Source organism: Hylobates moloch, unplaced genomic scaffold (genome assembly GCF_009828535.3).
Source record: "Hylobates moloch isolate HMO894 unplaced genomic scaffold, HMol_V3 SCAFFOLD_16, whole genome shotgun sequence".
Classification (NCBI taxonomy): Eukaryota; Metazoa; Chordata; class Mammalia; order Primates; family Hylobatidae; genus Hylobates; species Hylobates moloch.
Window position 1 is genome coordinate 41,048,996 of NW_026652291.1, and position 16,210 is coordinate 41,065,205.

General features: G+C 45.4%; 1 protein-coding gene across 2 annotated transcripts in view; it reads right to left on the bottom strand.

Moving 5' to 3' along the window:
• Positions 1-12,350, bottom strand: part of MTHFD1 (methylenetetrahydrofolate dehydrogenase, cyclohydrolase and formyltetrahydrofolate synthetase 1) — a 72,014-nt gene extending 59,664 nt beyond the window's left edge. For both annotated transcript variants that reach the window (XM_032180484.2, XM_032180482.2), the window contains exon 1: positions 12,183-12,350. In XM_032180484.2, coding sequence (XP_032036375.1) covers positions 12,183-12,223 — 41 coding nt within the window. In that variant the 5' untranslated portion in view covers positions 12,224-12,350. The remainder of the gene's footprint in view (positions 1-12,182) is intronic.
• Positions 12,351-16,210: the final 3,860 nt, after the last annotated feature.

Sequence of the window (16,210 nt, forward strand, 5' to 3'; positions counted from 1 at the left end):
AATTTTTGTACTTTTGGTAGAGATGGGGTTTCACCATTGCCCAAGCTGGTCTTGAATTCCTGGGCTCAAGCGATCTACGACCTCAGCCTCCCAAAGTGCTGGGATTACAGGCGTGAGCCACTGCACCCGGCCTATATTTTTCTTTTTTTTGAGACCAAGTTTTGCTCTCATTGCCCAGGCTGGAGTGCAATGGCGCAATCTCAGCTTACCACAACCTCCACCTCCCAGGTTCAAGCAATTCTCCTGCCTCAACCTCCCGAGTAGCTAGGATTACAGGCATGTGCCACCACGCCTGACTAATTTTGTATTTCTAGTAAACGTGGAGTTTCTCTATGTTGGTCAGGCTGGTCTCGAACTCCAGCCTCAGGTGATCCCCCCACCTCAGCTTCCCAAAGTGCTGGGATTACAGGCATCAGCCACTGCACCTGGCCTGTATTTCTCTTTTAAATAAAAAACGCTGGCCAGGAGCAGGCAATGGTTCATGCCTGTAATCTCAGTACTTTGGGAGGCTAAGGCAAGAGGATTGCTTTAGAACAGGTGTTTAAGACTATCCTGGGCAACATAGTGAGACCCCATCTCCACAAAAAATAAAAAATTAGCTGAGAGTGGTGGCAGGCCCCTGTAGTCCCAGCTACTCAGGAGGCTGCGGCAGGAGGATGGCTGGAGCCCAGGAGGTTGAGGCTGCAGTGAGCTATGATGGTGCCATTGCACTCCAGCCTGGACGATAGAGCAAGACTGTCTCCAAAATAAAATAATATAAAATAAAAACACCATTGAATGGACATTATCTGGTTTAATAAGTACAGGAACTTCCCAACAATTTTCCAGGCCTCAAGTAGACATGGATCTTTTTCTTTTTTCTTCCTTTTTTTCTTTTTTTTTGAGATGGGGACTCGCTCTTGCCCAGGCTGGAGTGCGATGGTGCGATATCTGCTCACTGCAACCTCCACCTCCTGGGTTCAAGCGATTCTGCTGCCTCAGTCTCCTGAGTAGCTGAGATTACAGGCGCATGCCACCACGCCCGGCTAATTTTTGTATTTTTAGTAGAGATGGGGTTTCACCATGTTGGTCAGGCTGGTCTCGAACTCCCGACTTCGTGATCCACCCATCTCAGCCTCCCAAAGTGCTGGGATTACAGATGTGAGCCACCGTTCCCAGCCACGTGGATCTTTTCTAACTCCTACTGACATTAACTGAGCCACAGGGTTCAGGGATAATTGAAAATGTATTAGTTGATGGCATTCAAAATCATATAGTAAATAAATGAAAACTTAGACCAACACTTCTAGAAAGTGCCGATCCTCATCTTTTTTCACATTTCCACTCTGCAGGTGCTGTCATGAACAAATTTTACAGGAACAAACTCAAGCACACACCTTTTGCTCAACCTGCACTAGTAAGATGAACACAGCGTATCCACATAAGGTTGAATGATAAATCAATGAATTCCACTCCAAATTCAGTATAAACTTACAAATTATATTCTAATTCACAAAGGAATTTTCTTTACAAAGAATTTAACACAAGGCTAAAAGTATAACCTCCTGCAGTCTCCTTATGAGAGTGAAAAAAAGTATAACCTCTTGCAAAACTAAGATGATCAATTTACCAACATACAACTTCTCAACAATACACTAGGATGTCAAGTAAATGAAATTACATCCATAAATACATATCTGAATAGCTTAACCTTGCCCAGTTATGATATATGATACAATGTTCAACTTGAACATGCTCTGTCCCTCTTGGAAAACCAGTTTTGTCATTTGTCATATGGACATTCACAAACAGCTCTTCCCTCATTCTAATTTGGTTACTCCCAGCTCCACTTCTCCACACGTCACAAAAAACTGACATAAACAGGCACACAAGAAATAGATTATTTGGACTGGCCTAATAAACATCAAGAATGTTGAATGGTACAAGAAAGAAGTCATACCCAAGATTTTCAAATTTTATTTATTTTGATTTTTATTTATTTATTTTATTTTTTGAGACAGGGTCTGGCTCTATCACCCAGGCTGGAGTGTAGTGATGCAATCACAGCTTACTGCAACCTCCACCTCCTGGGTTCAAGCCATCCTCCTACTTCAGCCTCCCAAGTAGCTGGGACTACAGGTGCACACCATCACACTCAGCTAATTTTTGTATTTTTTGTAGAGATAGGATTTTGCCATGTTGCCCAGGCTGATCTTGAACTCCTGAGCTCAAGTGATCCTCCCACCTTGGCCTCCCAAAAGTGCTGGGATTACAGTTATAAGCCACTGCACCCAGCTCAAATTTTATTTCTGGTTAGTGACTTTGCTTTTTCAAGTCAGTATTCTCTACAATAATATAGCTCAAAAGAAGAATAGACCATTGGAATTTTTTTTTTTTTTTTTTAACTGGGATTGGACCTGGATAGAGGCCACAGTTCTGCTCTGAGACAAGGGAACAGGGAATACTGCAGTTTTCACTCCCCAGCAGTTCCAGCCCTAGCTGCTCCCCTGAATGACAACCAGATGTGGTGCTGGGCATAGCCTAATACCCCTACACAGTCACCCAGGTTCTCTTTGGCCCGAAGTCTTATATAATCATTCTTGCCGAAATCCATTAGAAATTCCAACTCATGGCCGGGCGCGGTGGCTCGCGCTTGTAATCCCAGCACTTTCGGAGGCCGAGGCGGGCGGATCACGAGGTCAGGAGATCGAGACCATGGTGAAACCCCGTATCTACTAAAAATACAAAAAAAAAAAAATTAGCCTGGCGTAGTGGCGGGCGCCTGTAGTCCCAGCTACTCGGAGAGGCTGAGGCAGGAGAATGGCGTGAACCCAGGAGGCGGAGCTTGCAGTGAGCCGAGATTGCGCCACTGCACTCCAGCCTGGGCGACAGAGCGAGACTCCGTCTCAAAAAAAAAAAAAAAAAAAAGAAATTCCAATTCATTCTGTTTAACATCATGGCTGAATTTAAAATATTTAACATGTTACGACAGAGAAAAAAACACATTGCTAAAATATAACCTTTAACTCTTATTATGGATATAGAAAAATGAGTAAATAAAAATAAAATACAACATGGACATTTCAACAGAAGCTATATGGTAGGCAAAGGAGGCAGTATGAAATTTGCATGATTAAAATAAAGCTGCCTTTAGACAACAAAAATGCTGAAATGTGCCATAAGCTTAGAGTAGTTCTCAAATAATTCTCAAAAGACACAGGGAAAACACTTTTAGTAACAGATCAGAGAAGAAGCAAGAACATTCACCTTCAAAATACAGGGCTTCGGGCCGGGCATGATGGCTCACGCCTGCAATCCCAGCACTTTGGGAGGCCAAGGCGGGCAGATCACGAGGTCAGGAGTTACAGACCAGCCTGACCAACATGGTGAAAGCCCGTCTCTACTAAAAATACAAAAATTAGCTGGGCGGGGTGGCACATGCCTGTAATCTCAGCTACTCAGGAGGCTGAGGCAGGAGAATCGCTTCAACCCGGGAGGCGGAGGTTGCGGTGAGCAGAGATTGCGCCACTGCAGTCCAGCCTGGGCGACCCACTGAGACTCCGTCTCAAAACAAACAAACAACAACAAAAACAACAGGGCTTCTTCTAAAAAAAAAAAAAAAAAAAAAAGGTCTTCTTCTAAACAAGGACACAATTTATCCCCCTGCCCCAATAGATTACTGTTATAAGATTTTTTTTTTTTTTTGAGACGCAGTCTCGCTCCATCTCCCAGGCTGGAGTGCAGTGGCGCGATCTCGGCTCGCTGCAAGCTCCGCCTCCCGGGTTCACGCCATTCTCCTGCCTCAGCCTCCTCAGTAGCTGGGACTACAGGCGCCCGCCACCACACCCGTCTAGTTTTTTGTATTTTTTAGTAGAGACGGGGTTTCGCCATGTTAGCCAAGATGGTCTCGATCTCCTGACCTCGTGATCCGCCCGCCTCGGCCTCCCAAAGTGCTGGGATTACAGGAGTGAGCCACGGCGCCCAGCTATTATAAGATTTTTAAAATGCAGAACGCAAATGTTTTATTTAATATGTTTTATTCCCATTTTGTTCATTTGTTGATTTATTTCATTTGTTCATTAACAATTTTTATACTACTAAAAAATACTTCGGCAGGGCACGGTGGCTCACGCCTATAATCCCAGCACTTTGGGAGGCTGAGGTGGGTGGATCACCTGAGATCGGGAGTTTGACACAGCCTGAGTGGTGAAACCCCGTCTCTACTAAAAATACAAAAAAAAAAAAAATTAACTGGGAGCGGTGGCGCATGCCTGTAATCCCAGCTACTCCGGAGGCTGAGGCACGAGAATCACTTGAACCCAGGAGGCAGAGGTTGCGGTGAGCCGAGATCGCGCCATTGCACTCCAGCCTAGGCAACAAGAGCGAAACTGTCTCAAAAAAAAAAAAAAAAAACCTTCAAAAAAATTTTAAAAACTTAATATGTAGTTCCTTGTAAAAATAATTGTGATTGTAAGGCCACCTAGTGTTCCAAGAAATACGTATATTTCAAATTGCTAGTCATTTAAGTCAAATTAAAACACTAAATTACCTTCTCATTGAAAGAAAACTGATTTTCACCTATCACTAATATAGCAAAAGCTATATCAGTAAACAAGACAGTCAATTGACAATAGTACTATTATTACATAAGAATATTTACCAAAAAAATTATTATAATTTAACCCAGACATTTACCAAATTTGACAATTACCTCAAATACATATTTGAAAGCTTAATGTGAGGAAGCTATTTTATGCTTCATTGAAAGTTTATAATGTAAAGTTCTTCCATCCAATTCTCTCTAACTCAAAGCCCTAAGAAAGCAAAGGTAAACTGCTTGATATTTATGACATGAAAATAAGTCAGAATAGTGTAAAATTTTAATGAATCCTATAATTCTTAGTGAGGGTAAAGTCCATCATTAATCCAAACACACAATGACACAATAACTCACGTTAAGCTTCTGGATCATGGTTTTTCAATCTCAGCACCACTGACATTTGGACCAGATCATCCTTTGTTATGGGGACTATCCTGTGCACTGCAGGATGCTCGGCACTAGTCCTGGCCTCTACTGCTAGATGCCAATAGCACACCCCTTCCCCATATGACAATCCAAAAGACTCCAGGCATGCCCAATGCCCTGAGGTAGAGGGAGGAAAAAACTGCCCCATTTGACAACCTCTGATCTAATGCAATAAACGGACTAGGTTGGATTGGTTAAGGCTTTATAAAATTTAGGATTTTAAAAGTGGACCGTAAGTTCATTCAGAAAAAGGTCTCAAAGAGAAAAGCACCTTCGGAGTCCTGGTACAGGCAACCAAGTGTGGTAGGATTCCTGAATAATGAGGTCCCACCTCCCCCACCCCCACCCACTCAAGGATGAGGGGGTAGGCAGCATCTACTCAGATCCAACAAATTGGTGGCAGGAAGATAGACAGTACGGTATTGCTAAACTTTTCACACCTTTCAAAAAGTCAAGCATCCAGATTTTTATGTGTAACTACAGGCATAAGTGTGTTAGGAAGTAATCTAATGTTGTAAAGTAATAAATGTGTTGAGAAGTAATCTAATTCTGTAAGCCAAACAAAAAACATTTGGCCTCTAGGCCACAGTTTTATCGCCTTCTGCCAGTAGCAAGAGTTATGAGACAAGACAGGGTTGGCTCTGAGTATGAGGATCTGTAAGAAGCAGTGCTTAACTATATGTCAACAAAGGAGAGTTGATGCCAGTAGGTCTGCTGGTGAGAACAGGCAGACCCCTAATTCTAACACTGAGAATTAGTCTCACTATTGGAGGATTACCTAACCATAGATCTGGCCACTAGAGCTGACTAGGGCTCCAATGAACAGCTCTAGGTTCCTTGCAGCCCTCTGGATCATCAGAGGGGAATGTAGAAAGAATGGGGAAGGTAAGGGTTCTCCACTTGGAGGGAAGAACCTGCCAAGAGCTCGTAATGAGAAAAGCCTCACAAGGACCTGGACTTCCTGCTTTTCAAAAAGACTAAAGAAAACCTTAGGTAGAAAAGGTCAGGTCTAAAAGGCTGCTTACTACTAAGGAGGGACTGGTATTTGGGCACCTAAACCCAAAGATCACTTATAATGTTAAGTCATTCATTGCAGTCAAGATTAAGTTCCTGACAGGCTCTGGCAAAACCTTTCAGAGCAATGCTCCCTTATCTCCTGGGACCTCTCAAGCACCAGATACCAAGCAGTACGTCTCCCGTCCACGCTTGTGGTGAGGGGCAAAAAAAAAAAAAAAGCCTAGCCAGCAAAGTAAGTAGGTCTGACCTGTCTCTAACCAGTCAAAATTGGACTATAACCTCAAAAATGACTTTTTGAAGAGAATCTGTTTGGGTGCTTCCCAATCAGACTGATGGGTGGAATGATTTCCTCACAATGGAAAGGCCTCAGGGAGAACCAAACCCAGGGTGCCTCCTGCTGGACAGTAGAAGTTTGCAATTCCTTCTAGCAAGCCAATGACAAGCCCACGGTAGGGAAAGAAATGCACCATCGAGCCTCTGCCACCTACCTTGGAACACCTGGGGAAGTCACTCAGCTTCTGGCTAAAGTGTCATAAACTGCAAAATTGAGGGGAAGGGTAGTAGCCAAGTGGCTGAGGAATCTTGACTGTGGCACCTTTAGCCACCCACTTCTTCAAGGTCAAGGATTTACAGGGTGCCAGAAGCTGCTTTTTGGTCAATTAAGGGGCGCAAAGGAGAACCAACCACACAGTGCAGGGGTAATGGGGGCCTTCTGCACTGTGGATGGGATGTCAAAGAAGCTTGTTTTGAGAGTCTTACATTCTTTTAATCCTTGGGGCAACCTCAGGAAGTAGACAGTTCTCATCATCCCTATTGCACAGAGAGGAAAGTGAAGCTAACTTTTCCAAGGCCACACAAGCGTCCCTGCCCCTTAACCTCTATTCTACCAACCTCTACTGAGTCAATTAGAGGAGACGGGAGCCATTTGCCTCTACTCCAAGGACCCTCCTCTGTACTAGGCCAGCTTTCCTTCTAGAAGATTCTTCATGCAAATAGGGGATGTAACAGGGAACCATAGACCCCTGCTCAAAACCCCACTACCCAAATCCCAAACTGCCTGATCCCAACCCCCCTGATGGACAAGGACAGACACTTATTTGCAAACCACATCCCCAATCAGGTGCCATGACCATAGTAGTTGGCTGCCAGCTCTGGGCTCTGCTGCACTATCGCTGCAACCTGCCCAACAGCCTGGCTGGGGTCCTGGCTGAAGGTCCCAGCCTCTCTGGAACTCCGACCTCTCCTGCACAGGCTTCCAGAATCAATCCAGCTATGACAGTCAAGGTTCCATGTAACTTTTGAGCAACCTGCACTTTGGAGTTCATTACAGGCAAATTTTTTTTTTTTTTTTTTTTTTGAGGTGGAGTTTCGTTCTTGTTGCCCAGGCTGGAGTGCAATGGCGCCATCTCGGCTCACTGCAACCTCCCCCTCCTAGTTGCAAGCCATTCTCCTGCCTCAGCCTCTGGAGTAGCTGGGATTACAGGTATGCGCCACCACGCCCAGCTAATTTTGTATTTTTAGTAGAGATGGGGTTTCACCATGTTAGTCAGGCTGGTCTCCAACTCCTGACCTCAGGTGATCTTCCTGCCTCGGCCTCCCAAAGTCCTAGGATTACAGGCATGAGCCACCACGCCCTGCCCAGACAAATCTTTTTAAGCACAAAAGGGTCTACATGTATTTAATCTACAGGACAAAGTAAAAGTCTTATCCATGTTAACTTAGTAACCAAGAAGACCTGCCCTTCACTATGGTAAGCAAATTATTTTCACAAAAACAGTTCTTCTAGCCCTGTAGCTAAATGTCCCTGTAGCTAAATGTACAGCCAAGTTTCCAAACTTTTATCTTTGATCACTAGGATAAATTCTAATTTTAAGTCTCAAGATTATAAGCCAGCTCCCAAAGGTACAGGCTGGATAAACACAAACATCATTTTTTATTCAATTAGTACTTTCTAAGTACCTATTTATTAAAACTTACCATGTACCAACGACTTCTCTAAATGCTTTATAGGTATTAAACTCATTTAATTCTAACAATCTTATGAGTTAGGTGACACTACTACCCCAATATACAGAAGCTAAGGCACAGAGGTAAACTGCACGACCCAATGATGCACAGAGAAGGAGGCAGCACTGTGCTTAGGCTCTGGAGCTACCATCCACAGCAAGCTTACAAACATACCCAACTTGCCCTGCACTTGGCCAGCAAACACTCGCAGCACCTACTCAAACCATCTGCCTGTTCACAACCAGTCTCTTTAGAAAGGAGATTTAATCAAGAAAAATGCCACCAATGGACAGAGCAGGCTTAATTATAGCAAACTAAGGGAAGGGAAAACCAAACAAATCATATAAAAGTAGTAAGCCCCCCTTTGAAAGGCGCACTTATAGAACAACTATGCTTTCTTGCCTACAAAGCAAAGTGGGTCTTCCAACACTAATGCACATCCTTCTCCCACTTTGCATAATCTTTTAAAAGACACCACCCTTCTGCCCAGGGCAGGGTCAGGTTCCTCTACTCAGGAGCCTCCACTTAGTCAGCTTCTCAGAGGGCCATTGCCATTGACCCCCAAAGCAGTAATTTACTAACTGGTGAGGACAAAGGTCTATGGCACAGGCTGTGCTTTTGGTCAGGAGCTATTTCCCCCACAACATTGGCAGGCTTAAGGCTCCACCTCCTTCAAGTCTTTGCCCGTAAGTCACTTTTACAAAGACTATGACTCCCATATTTAAAATTGCAGCCACCATGCCACAGAAACTCCTGTCCCTCTTTTCTGCTCTGGTCTCTTTGTGCTTCCCACCAGCTTACAATATGTTTCACCTATTTAAATGTCTGTCTCTACCCATCAGTATGCAAATTTCATGAGGGTAGGGATTTGGGCTGTTTTGTTCACTGTTAGACTCTCAGAGCTTTGAAGATTGCCTGGCTTAGGGGACAGACACACACAGCTACTTGTTGAGTAAGTGAATAAATACCCACAAAGAACAGATACTTGTGTCTAACTCTCAGACCTTCCCCCAGTTGTCAAATTCAGGCTGCAACCTTAGAATTCCCCGTGAGGAAGAAATGGGGCTGTTACTTCCAGAGATAGATGATTTGGCAACTAAATCCATCATGTAAGTACCCAGTGTCCCACAGAGTAGAGTAGGCAGAGAAGGAATCTGGAATGCTGAACTTTGTCAATGTCCGGGCTCCCAGGAAGGTATAAAAGGAGAATAATAATAGAAGAGGACGAAAGTCAGGGATAGCATTCTCAGCAGGGTGGGAAACATGGTAATGAGAGGAAGACTGTAAAGAAAAAGCAAAGCGCCGGTGGGGGCGCAGTGGCTCACGCCTGTAATCCTAGCACTTTAGGAGGTGGAGGTGGACAGATCACTTGAGGTCAGGAGTTCAAGACCAGCCTGATCAACATGGTGAAACCCCATCTCTACTAAAAATTCAAAAATTAGCCGGGCATGGTAGTGCATGCCCATAGTCCCAGCTACCTGGGAGGCTAAGGCAGGAGAATCGTTTGAACCCAGGAGGCGGAGGTTACAGTGAGACATCGTGCCATTGCACTCCAGCCTGAGCAACAGAGCGAGACCCTGTCTGAAAGAAAAAAAAAGGAAGAAAAGAAAAAGAAAAGCTTATGAAATTCCTTTTAGCAAGTAGTAAGTGCTGGTTAGAATGAAAAACATCATATACTGGGTGAAGACCTTAGTTTTAGTTGAGCCATTGCCATTCACCCTTGAGCAAATCACACCACTTTTCTGGCCTCAAATGATTTCCTAATCCGCAGGATGGAATGTGGGAAGTGGGCTGGATTTTTAAGAAATTCTAGGACCGGTGTGGTGGCTCATGCCTGTAATCCCAGCACTTTGGGAGGCCGAGGTGGGTGGATCACGTGGGGTCAGGAGTTACAGACCAGCCTGACCAACATGGTGAAAGCCCGTCTCTACTAAAAATACAAAAATTAGCCGGGCGGGGTGGCACATGCCTGTAATCTCAGCTACTTGGGAGGCTGAGGCAGGAGAATCGCTTGAACCCGGGAGGCAGAGGTTGCAGTGAGCCGAGATCACGCCATTGTACTCCAGTCTGGGCGACAAGAGCGAAACTCCAGCTCAAAAAAAAAATTAGCTAGACGTGATGGTGGGCACCTGTAATCCCAGCTACTCAGGAGGCTGATGTGAGAGAACTGCTTGAATGCAGGAGGCAGAGGTTGCAGTGAGCCAAGATTGGACACAGCAAGACTTCATCTCAAAAAAAAAAAAAAAAAAAAAAATAGATCTCAAGGCAGCAGCTACTATGTAAAAAAAAAAAAAAAAAAAGATAAAGAATCATTCATATCTTATTACTAATTACTATTAACTAATTACTGATTATTAATGCAACATATATAGAATACTTATTATGTGCCAGGAAGAATTCTAAATGATCATCTGTTAGGAAACAATTTAATTCTACTAACATCCCAATGACCTAGACATTACTTTTACTTAACATTTGAGGAAACTTTGGCACACAGAGGTTAATTAATTTGCTTAAAACCACACAAGTAGTAAGGCATGAAAGAGGGTTTCCAGGTGTTTAGGATATAGACAACAATAAGACAATACATGTATTTGCCCTTATGGAGTTGATAAACATTTAATTTGCTCTCCAATTAACGAAAGTATATTCAGTGAGCACCTATTCTCAGTACCGGCCCAGATGCATTATTATTGTACTAAATTATCTGCACTATTATGATGCACTAAATTATCTCTTTAGAAATCAGTCTTTCTAAAAGGAAGATTTTTATATTAAAACAAAAAGCCACTGGAAAAGGAAGTAAGTTTGAATACAAGCAAACAAAAAAGGAAAGTAAAGCAGAAATACAGTTTAGCAAGCTGCATGTTGAAAAGCACTAAGCACTAAGTACTGTGATTTCTTTTCTTTTTTTTTTTTAGATGGAGTTTCGCTCTTGTTGCCCAGGCTGGAGTGCAATGGCGCATCTCAGCTCACTGCAACCTCTGCCCCCCAGGTTCAAGTGATTCTCCTGCCTCAGCCTCCCAAGTAGCTGGGATTACAGGTACTTGCCACCATACTCGGCTAATTTTTTGTATTTTTAGTAGAGATGGGGTTTCATCATGTTGGATAGGCTGGTCTTGAACTCCAGACCTCAGGTGATCCACCCACCTCAGCCTCCCAAAGTGCTGGGATTACAGGCGTGAGCCACTGGGCCCGGACTTTTCACCACCGATGACTTTGTAATTCACTCAAAAACCTATTACAAAGTTAGGAGTTAGAGGACAATTACAATTTAGTAACTGCTGTGACTGGCAACAGTTACTTACATAACTGGTGATGTGAAAGGTCCCAAGAGCAAACTCAGTAAGGTCACACAATATATCTTTCCCTCCTTCATCTACTAGAGGGAATATATTTTTCCCTCTTCCTTCTACTCTCATTTTTCCTCACCAGTCACCTCCCAGAAAAAAGCAGCCAATGTTACTTCCTGGGAGTAAAGCTGGCAAGGATACCCGCTAATTAAGCATTCAGATGTCCCGCAAGGGTAGAACAGGCAGAGGTCAAGTGGAATGCAGAATATTCTCAGGACTCAGGAACCAAATTAAGTTTCAAGTAACTCTAGGACCAGAGTAGAGAGATGGCTGTTAGAGAGAAGCACGAGATTGAAGAGAAAGGAAAAATGTATTAGATTTCACTTAGCGTATGATAAAGACTATGGTATAGTGGGAAAAGCTATGAGCTGGAAGGACCCTCTGTCATTATCAGCCTTGTAGTCTTGTCAAGCCTTATCACCTCACTAGTCTCCATCTACTCACCTCCAAATTAATGGGAATTAAGTAGATTGGATTTCTGAGTTCTGACTAGGGGGGCTCCAGGAAGCCGCAACTACCCACTCTCCCAGCAGAAAGTCACCAGCAGCTGCGCGTTTGGGAGCATAGTCGGCACAGGACTTTTCCCCGAAGCACAGGAGCCAGCGGCTACAGCCACTAGGCAGTCCACTGGCAAACGCAGGTTGTGCCCGGGTTCTCTTTCTTTGGCTGCACGTCTTCAGGTGTTATGGGCCTAACTCTTCCGCTACAAGTGTCCCTCCCGCAAAAAATGGGTCCGGGGGACCTGCACACCCTCAGAGCCCTCGTCCACAGCCCCACACTCAACAACGTCAGGTGCTTACGCGGAGATCTCCTTCCCGTTCAGGATTTCTGCTGGCGCCATGGCCTTTATTAGTCCGCTGCCCACGATGGACACCACCAATATCGAGGTTCCACTCCCTCTGCAGCCAAGCAAGACAACCCAACCCACGTGTTTAGGGACAGGCCAGGGGGATTACACTACTGCGCCTGCGCCCCTGCCCGCTTCCCACCCCCGCAGACGCGGTGGCGCATGCGCAGTTCGGAAGGACCTGAGTCCCTTAACTAACGGAGAGCTAACAGGTCGGGGACTGCGGGACGGAAGAGGGAGGGGAAGATGAAGAAAATCGGTGATGAATGGCTGGCGGAAATGATTGGCGGAAAGAAAGAGCCAGTTCACAGTGCGCCTTTGTATTCGGCGGGAAACCCGGCCGAAGAGGGAGCTGGAAAGGACTCCGGAACCCGGCCCTAATTCCAGCCAATCAGGGAGTAGAGTTGTGGGGCGGGGCTGGGGCGGGGCAGTCTCGCGGGAGACAGTTTCGCGGGTTCGGGAGGCGCGTCTCCGGTTTCCGCCCAGTCTGTGGGGACGCGGTGGCGGAGTCTTAATCGCCTGGCTTCCAGGGAGTTTTGGGCGGGTCCCCGCACGGGAGCGTGGCGGGCGCTGGACTCGACAGCAGATTTGGAACTGGAGAGCTTAGCGCGCCCTCATACTTTGTCACACGCCTACGCCACCAGACTGGGGTCGGGCCCCTCCGCGTTCTGCTCTGGAGGGCCTGGGTCTGGGCCCAGCATCGCGCTTTTAGAATCTCCTCAGCTGAATCTGACGCTCAGCCGTAGGTGAAGCTTAGCCCGCTGTTTCAGGCCCCGCCGAGCTGGAAGGAGTGTCAGAGGTGGAGCGCGCGTGGCCTCTTCGGTGTTGGAGTCACCCCGGGGTTGCCAGGGCTCAGGGAGGGTTGTAGTCTAGATTTTGTCACCCCCACGTCCCCGCCCCGCAGCAAGTCTGGGGTTGGAGAACTCATGCGGTCTTCATAAGCTAGATGCCAGTTGACCCTCGAGGAGGGATGCTCCCTCCCCTTAAGCGTCCACGCTGGAGAAGGAATAAGATGGACAATTGCCTGGGAAGCCTGACAGGGCGGCGGCAGCTGGGATGCGGGAGAGGACTGGCCCCTTGAGTTACTGAGTCCAAGGAATATGCTTGCTCTGCTCTAGGAACCGCGCTCAGGTTGCAGTCATCCCAGTATTGTCCTGAAGATGCGTGGTTCAGGTCACTTAGGACTTGACCAGATACCGGGTTTCTTTTACAAGCCGTTTCTGACGGTGGCCTGTTTCAACTACTGGCAGAGCTCATCTAAAACTTTTTTTTTTTTTTTTTTTGAGACGGAGTCTCACTCTATCGCCCAGGCTGGAGTGCAGTGGCACGATTTGGCTCACTGCAACCTCCGCTTCCCGGGTTCAAGCAGTTCTCTGCCTCAGCCTCCCGAGTAGCTGGGATTACAGGCGCCACCTAATTAGCCCGCCACCACGCCCGGCTAATTTTTGTATTTTTAGTAGAGACGGGGTTTCACCATCTTGGCCAGGCTGGTCTTGAACTCCTGACCTCGTGATCCACCCGCCTCAGCCTCCCAGAGTGCTGAGATTACAGGCGTGAGCCACTGCACCTGGCCTAAAACTGATTTTTTATTAATTTGGGGGCTTTTAGTATTTTTTTCTTATTCCTAAATTCTGAGGTTATTTATGGTAGCCCCATATGTGGGATTAGATAATCTCTTGTGATTTTCTATTTCTGGTAATTATTTCTAATATATTTTTTGTTCTTGTTTTTGAGACGGAGTCTCACTATGTCGCTCAGGCTGGAGTGCAGTGGCATGATCTCCGCTCTTTGTAGCCTCTGCCTCCCGGGTTCAAATGATCCTCCCACCTCAGCCCCCCGAGTAGCTTGGACCACAGGCGCATGCCACCACGCCGGCTAATTTTTCTATTTTTGGTAGAGTTGGGGTTTCACTATGTTGACCAGATTGGTCTCGATCTCAAGGGATTAGTCTCCCTCAGCCTCCCAAAATGCTGGGATAATGGGCCTGAGCCACCGTGCGTGTCCTTAAAGTTACTATTCTTAAAGTTTGCACAAGTGATATGTTAAAGGCACAGACTTAGTAAATATAATGACATTATAATAATAACCCTAAAACACATTGTCTCATATCGTGTTGTACCTAAACAAGTGAAATTAAGAAGAAAATTGAAGGAAATGTTTCTGGTAAATTGCAGATAGTGAATCTTTTGTCTTATACTATCAAATAGATACTGACTATTCCAGCTTTCTTATTTGTTGAGGAAGATGGCAGAAACCCCATTTTACAGAGAGGGATAGACTTTGAAGGATAATACCCAAAGCTGCATAGCTGTAGCTGGTATAGGCCCCAAACCTGATGTTTCATCTCTAAATCTACTGCCTTTGCCATCTCAACAGCCTGGTTTTTGACAGTATCTATGTATGAGTTGCATAAATCATTCATTCAGGAGCAAATAATTATTGAGTGGCCACTATGCCAACAGCACTGCTATAAATGCTAGAGATACCCTAGTGAACCAGCAAAGTTTCTGCTCTCAGCTCATATTCTGGTGGAGGAGACAACGATCAAGTTAAAGAAATACATAGGCTAATTTTAGAGATTATGACATGCTATATATTAAAAATAGGCAAGCTAAGAGGATAAGCAGTGATGCTGGGAGGTGGGAGAGTTTTGTCTCAGAAATGTGGTAAGAGAGATTTCTTTGGGCATCTGACTTGAGCAGAAACCTTAATGAAGAGAGGAACTTGGAATGTAAAAGAAAGACAGCAGGGATTTGCTTTGAGCAACTGGAAAGATGGAATTGCCATTCACTGAGTTGAAAAAGTAAAATGTAGAAGGACTAGGTTTTGGGGTTAAGATTATGAATTCGGCTTTAGACATTTTTAGATTTCTTGTAGACATCCAAATGGAGAGAAGATATTTAAATCCATGAGATTGAATGAGATCCAACCAAAGGTATTGTAGGTAGAGAGAGGACCAAAGACTGACACCTAGAACCTTTCAGTGTTCATAATGCAAGGAGACAGGAGGAACCAAGAGGGAAGATTGAAAACGAGAGTCCAGCTGGGAGCTGTGGCTACACCTTTACTAATCCCAGCACTTTGGGAGACCAAATACAGGAAGATCACTTGAATCCAGTAGTTTGTAGAACAGCCTTGGCAACATAGCAAGACCCTGTCTCTACAAAAATAAAAATTAAAAAATTCGCCTGTAATCCGAGCACTTTGGAGGCCGAGGTGGGCGGATCAGCTGAGGTCAGGAGTTTGAGACCAACTTGGCCAACACAGTGAAACCCCGTCTCTACTAAAAATACAAAAATTAGCTGGGCATGATGGCTGGCACCTGTAATCCCAGCTACTCGGGAGGCCGAGGCAAGAGAATCCCTTGAACCCATGAGGCAGAGGTCTCAGTGAGCTGAGATCATGCCACTGCACTCCAGCCTGGGAGACAGAGCGAGACTCCATCTCAAAATAAATAAATAAATAAATAAATATTTAAAAAGTTAGCTGGGCTTGGTGGCATATGCCTATAGTCCCAGTTACTCAGAAGGCTGAGGTGGGAGGATCCTGTGAGCCTAGGAGTTGGAAGCTTCAGTAAGCTATAATCATCACACTGCACTCCAACCTAGGCAACAGAGCAAGACCCTGTCTCTTAAAAGGAAAGGAGAGTCCAGTGTGTTCTAAGGAAAACCCCAAGAGCATCCCACCTTAGAAGACAAGTGAGGAGGCCTGGCACAGTGTCTCATACCTGTAATCCCAGCACTTTGGGAGGCCAAGGTGGGTGGATCACTTGAGGTCAGGAGCTCGAGACCAGCCTGACAAACATGGCGAAACCTCCGTCTCTATAAAAATACAAAAATTAGTCAGGTGTGGTAGCACACACCTGCAATCCCAGCTACTAGGGAGGTTGAGGCAGGAGAATTGCTTGAACTCAGGGGGCAGAGGTTGCAGCGAGCCAAGATCGTGCCACTGCACTCCAGCCTGAGCAACAGAGTAAGACTC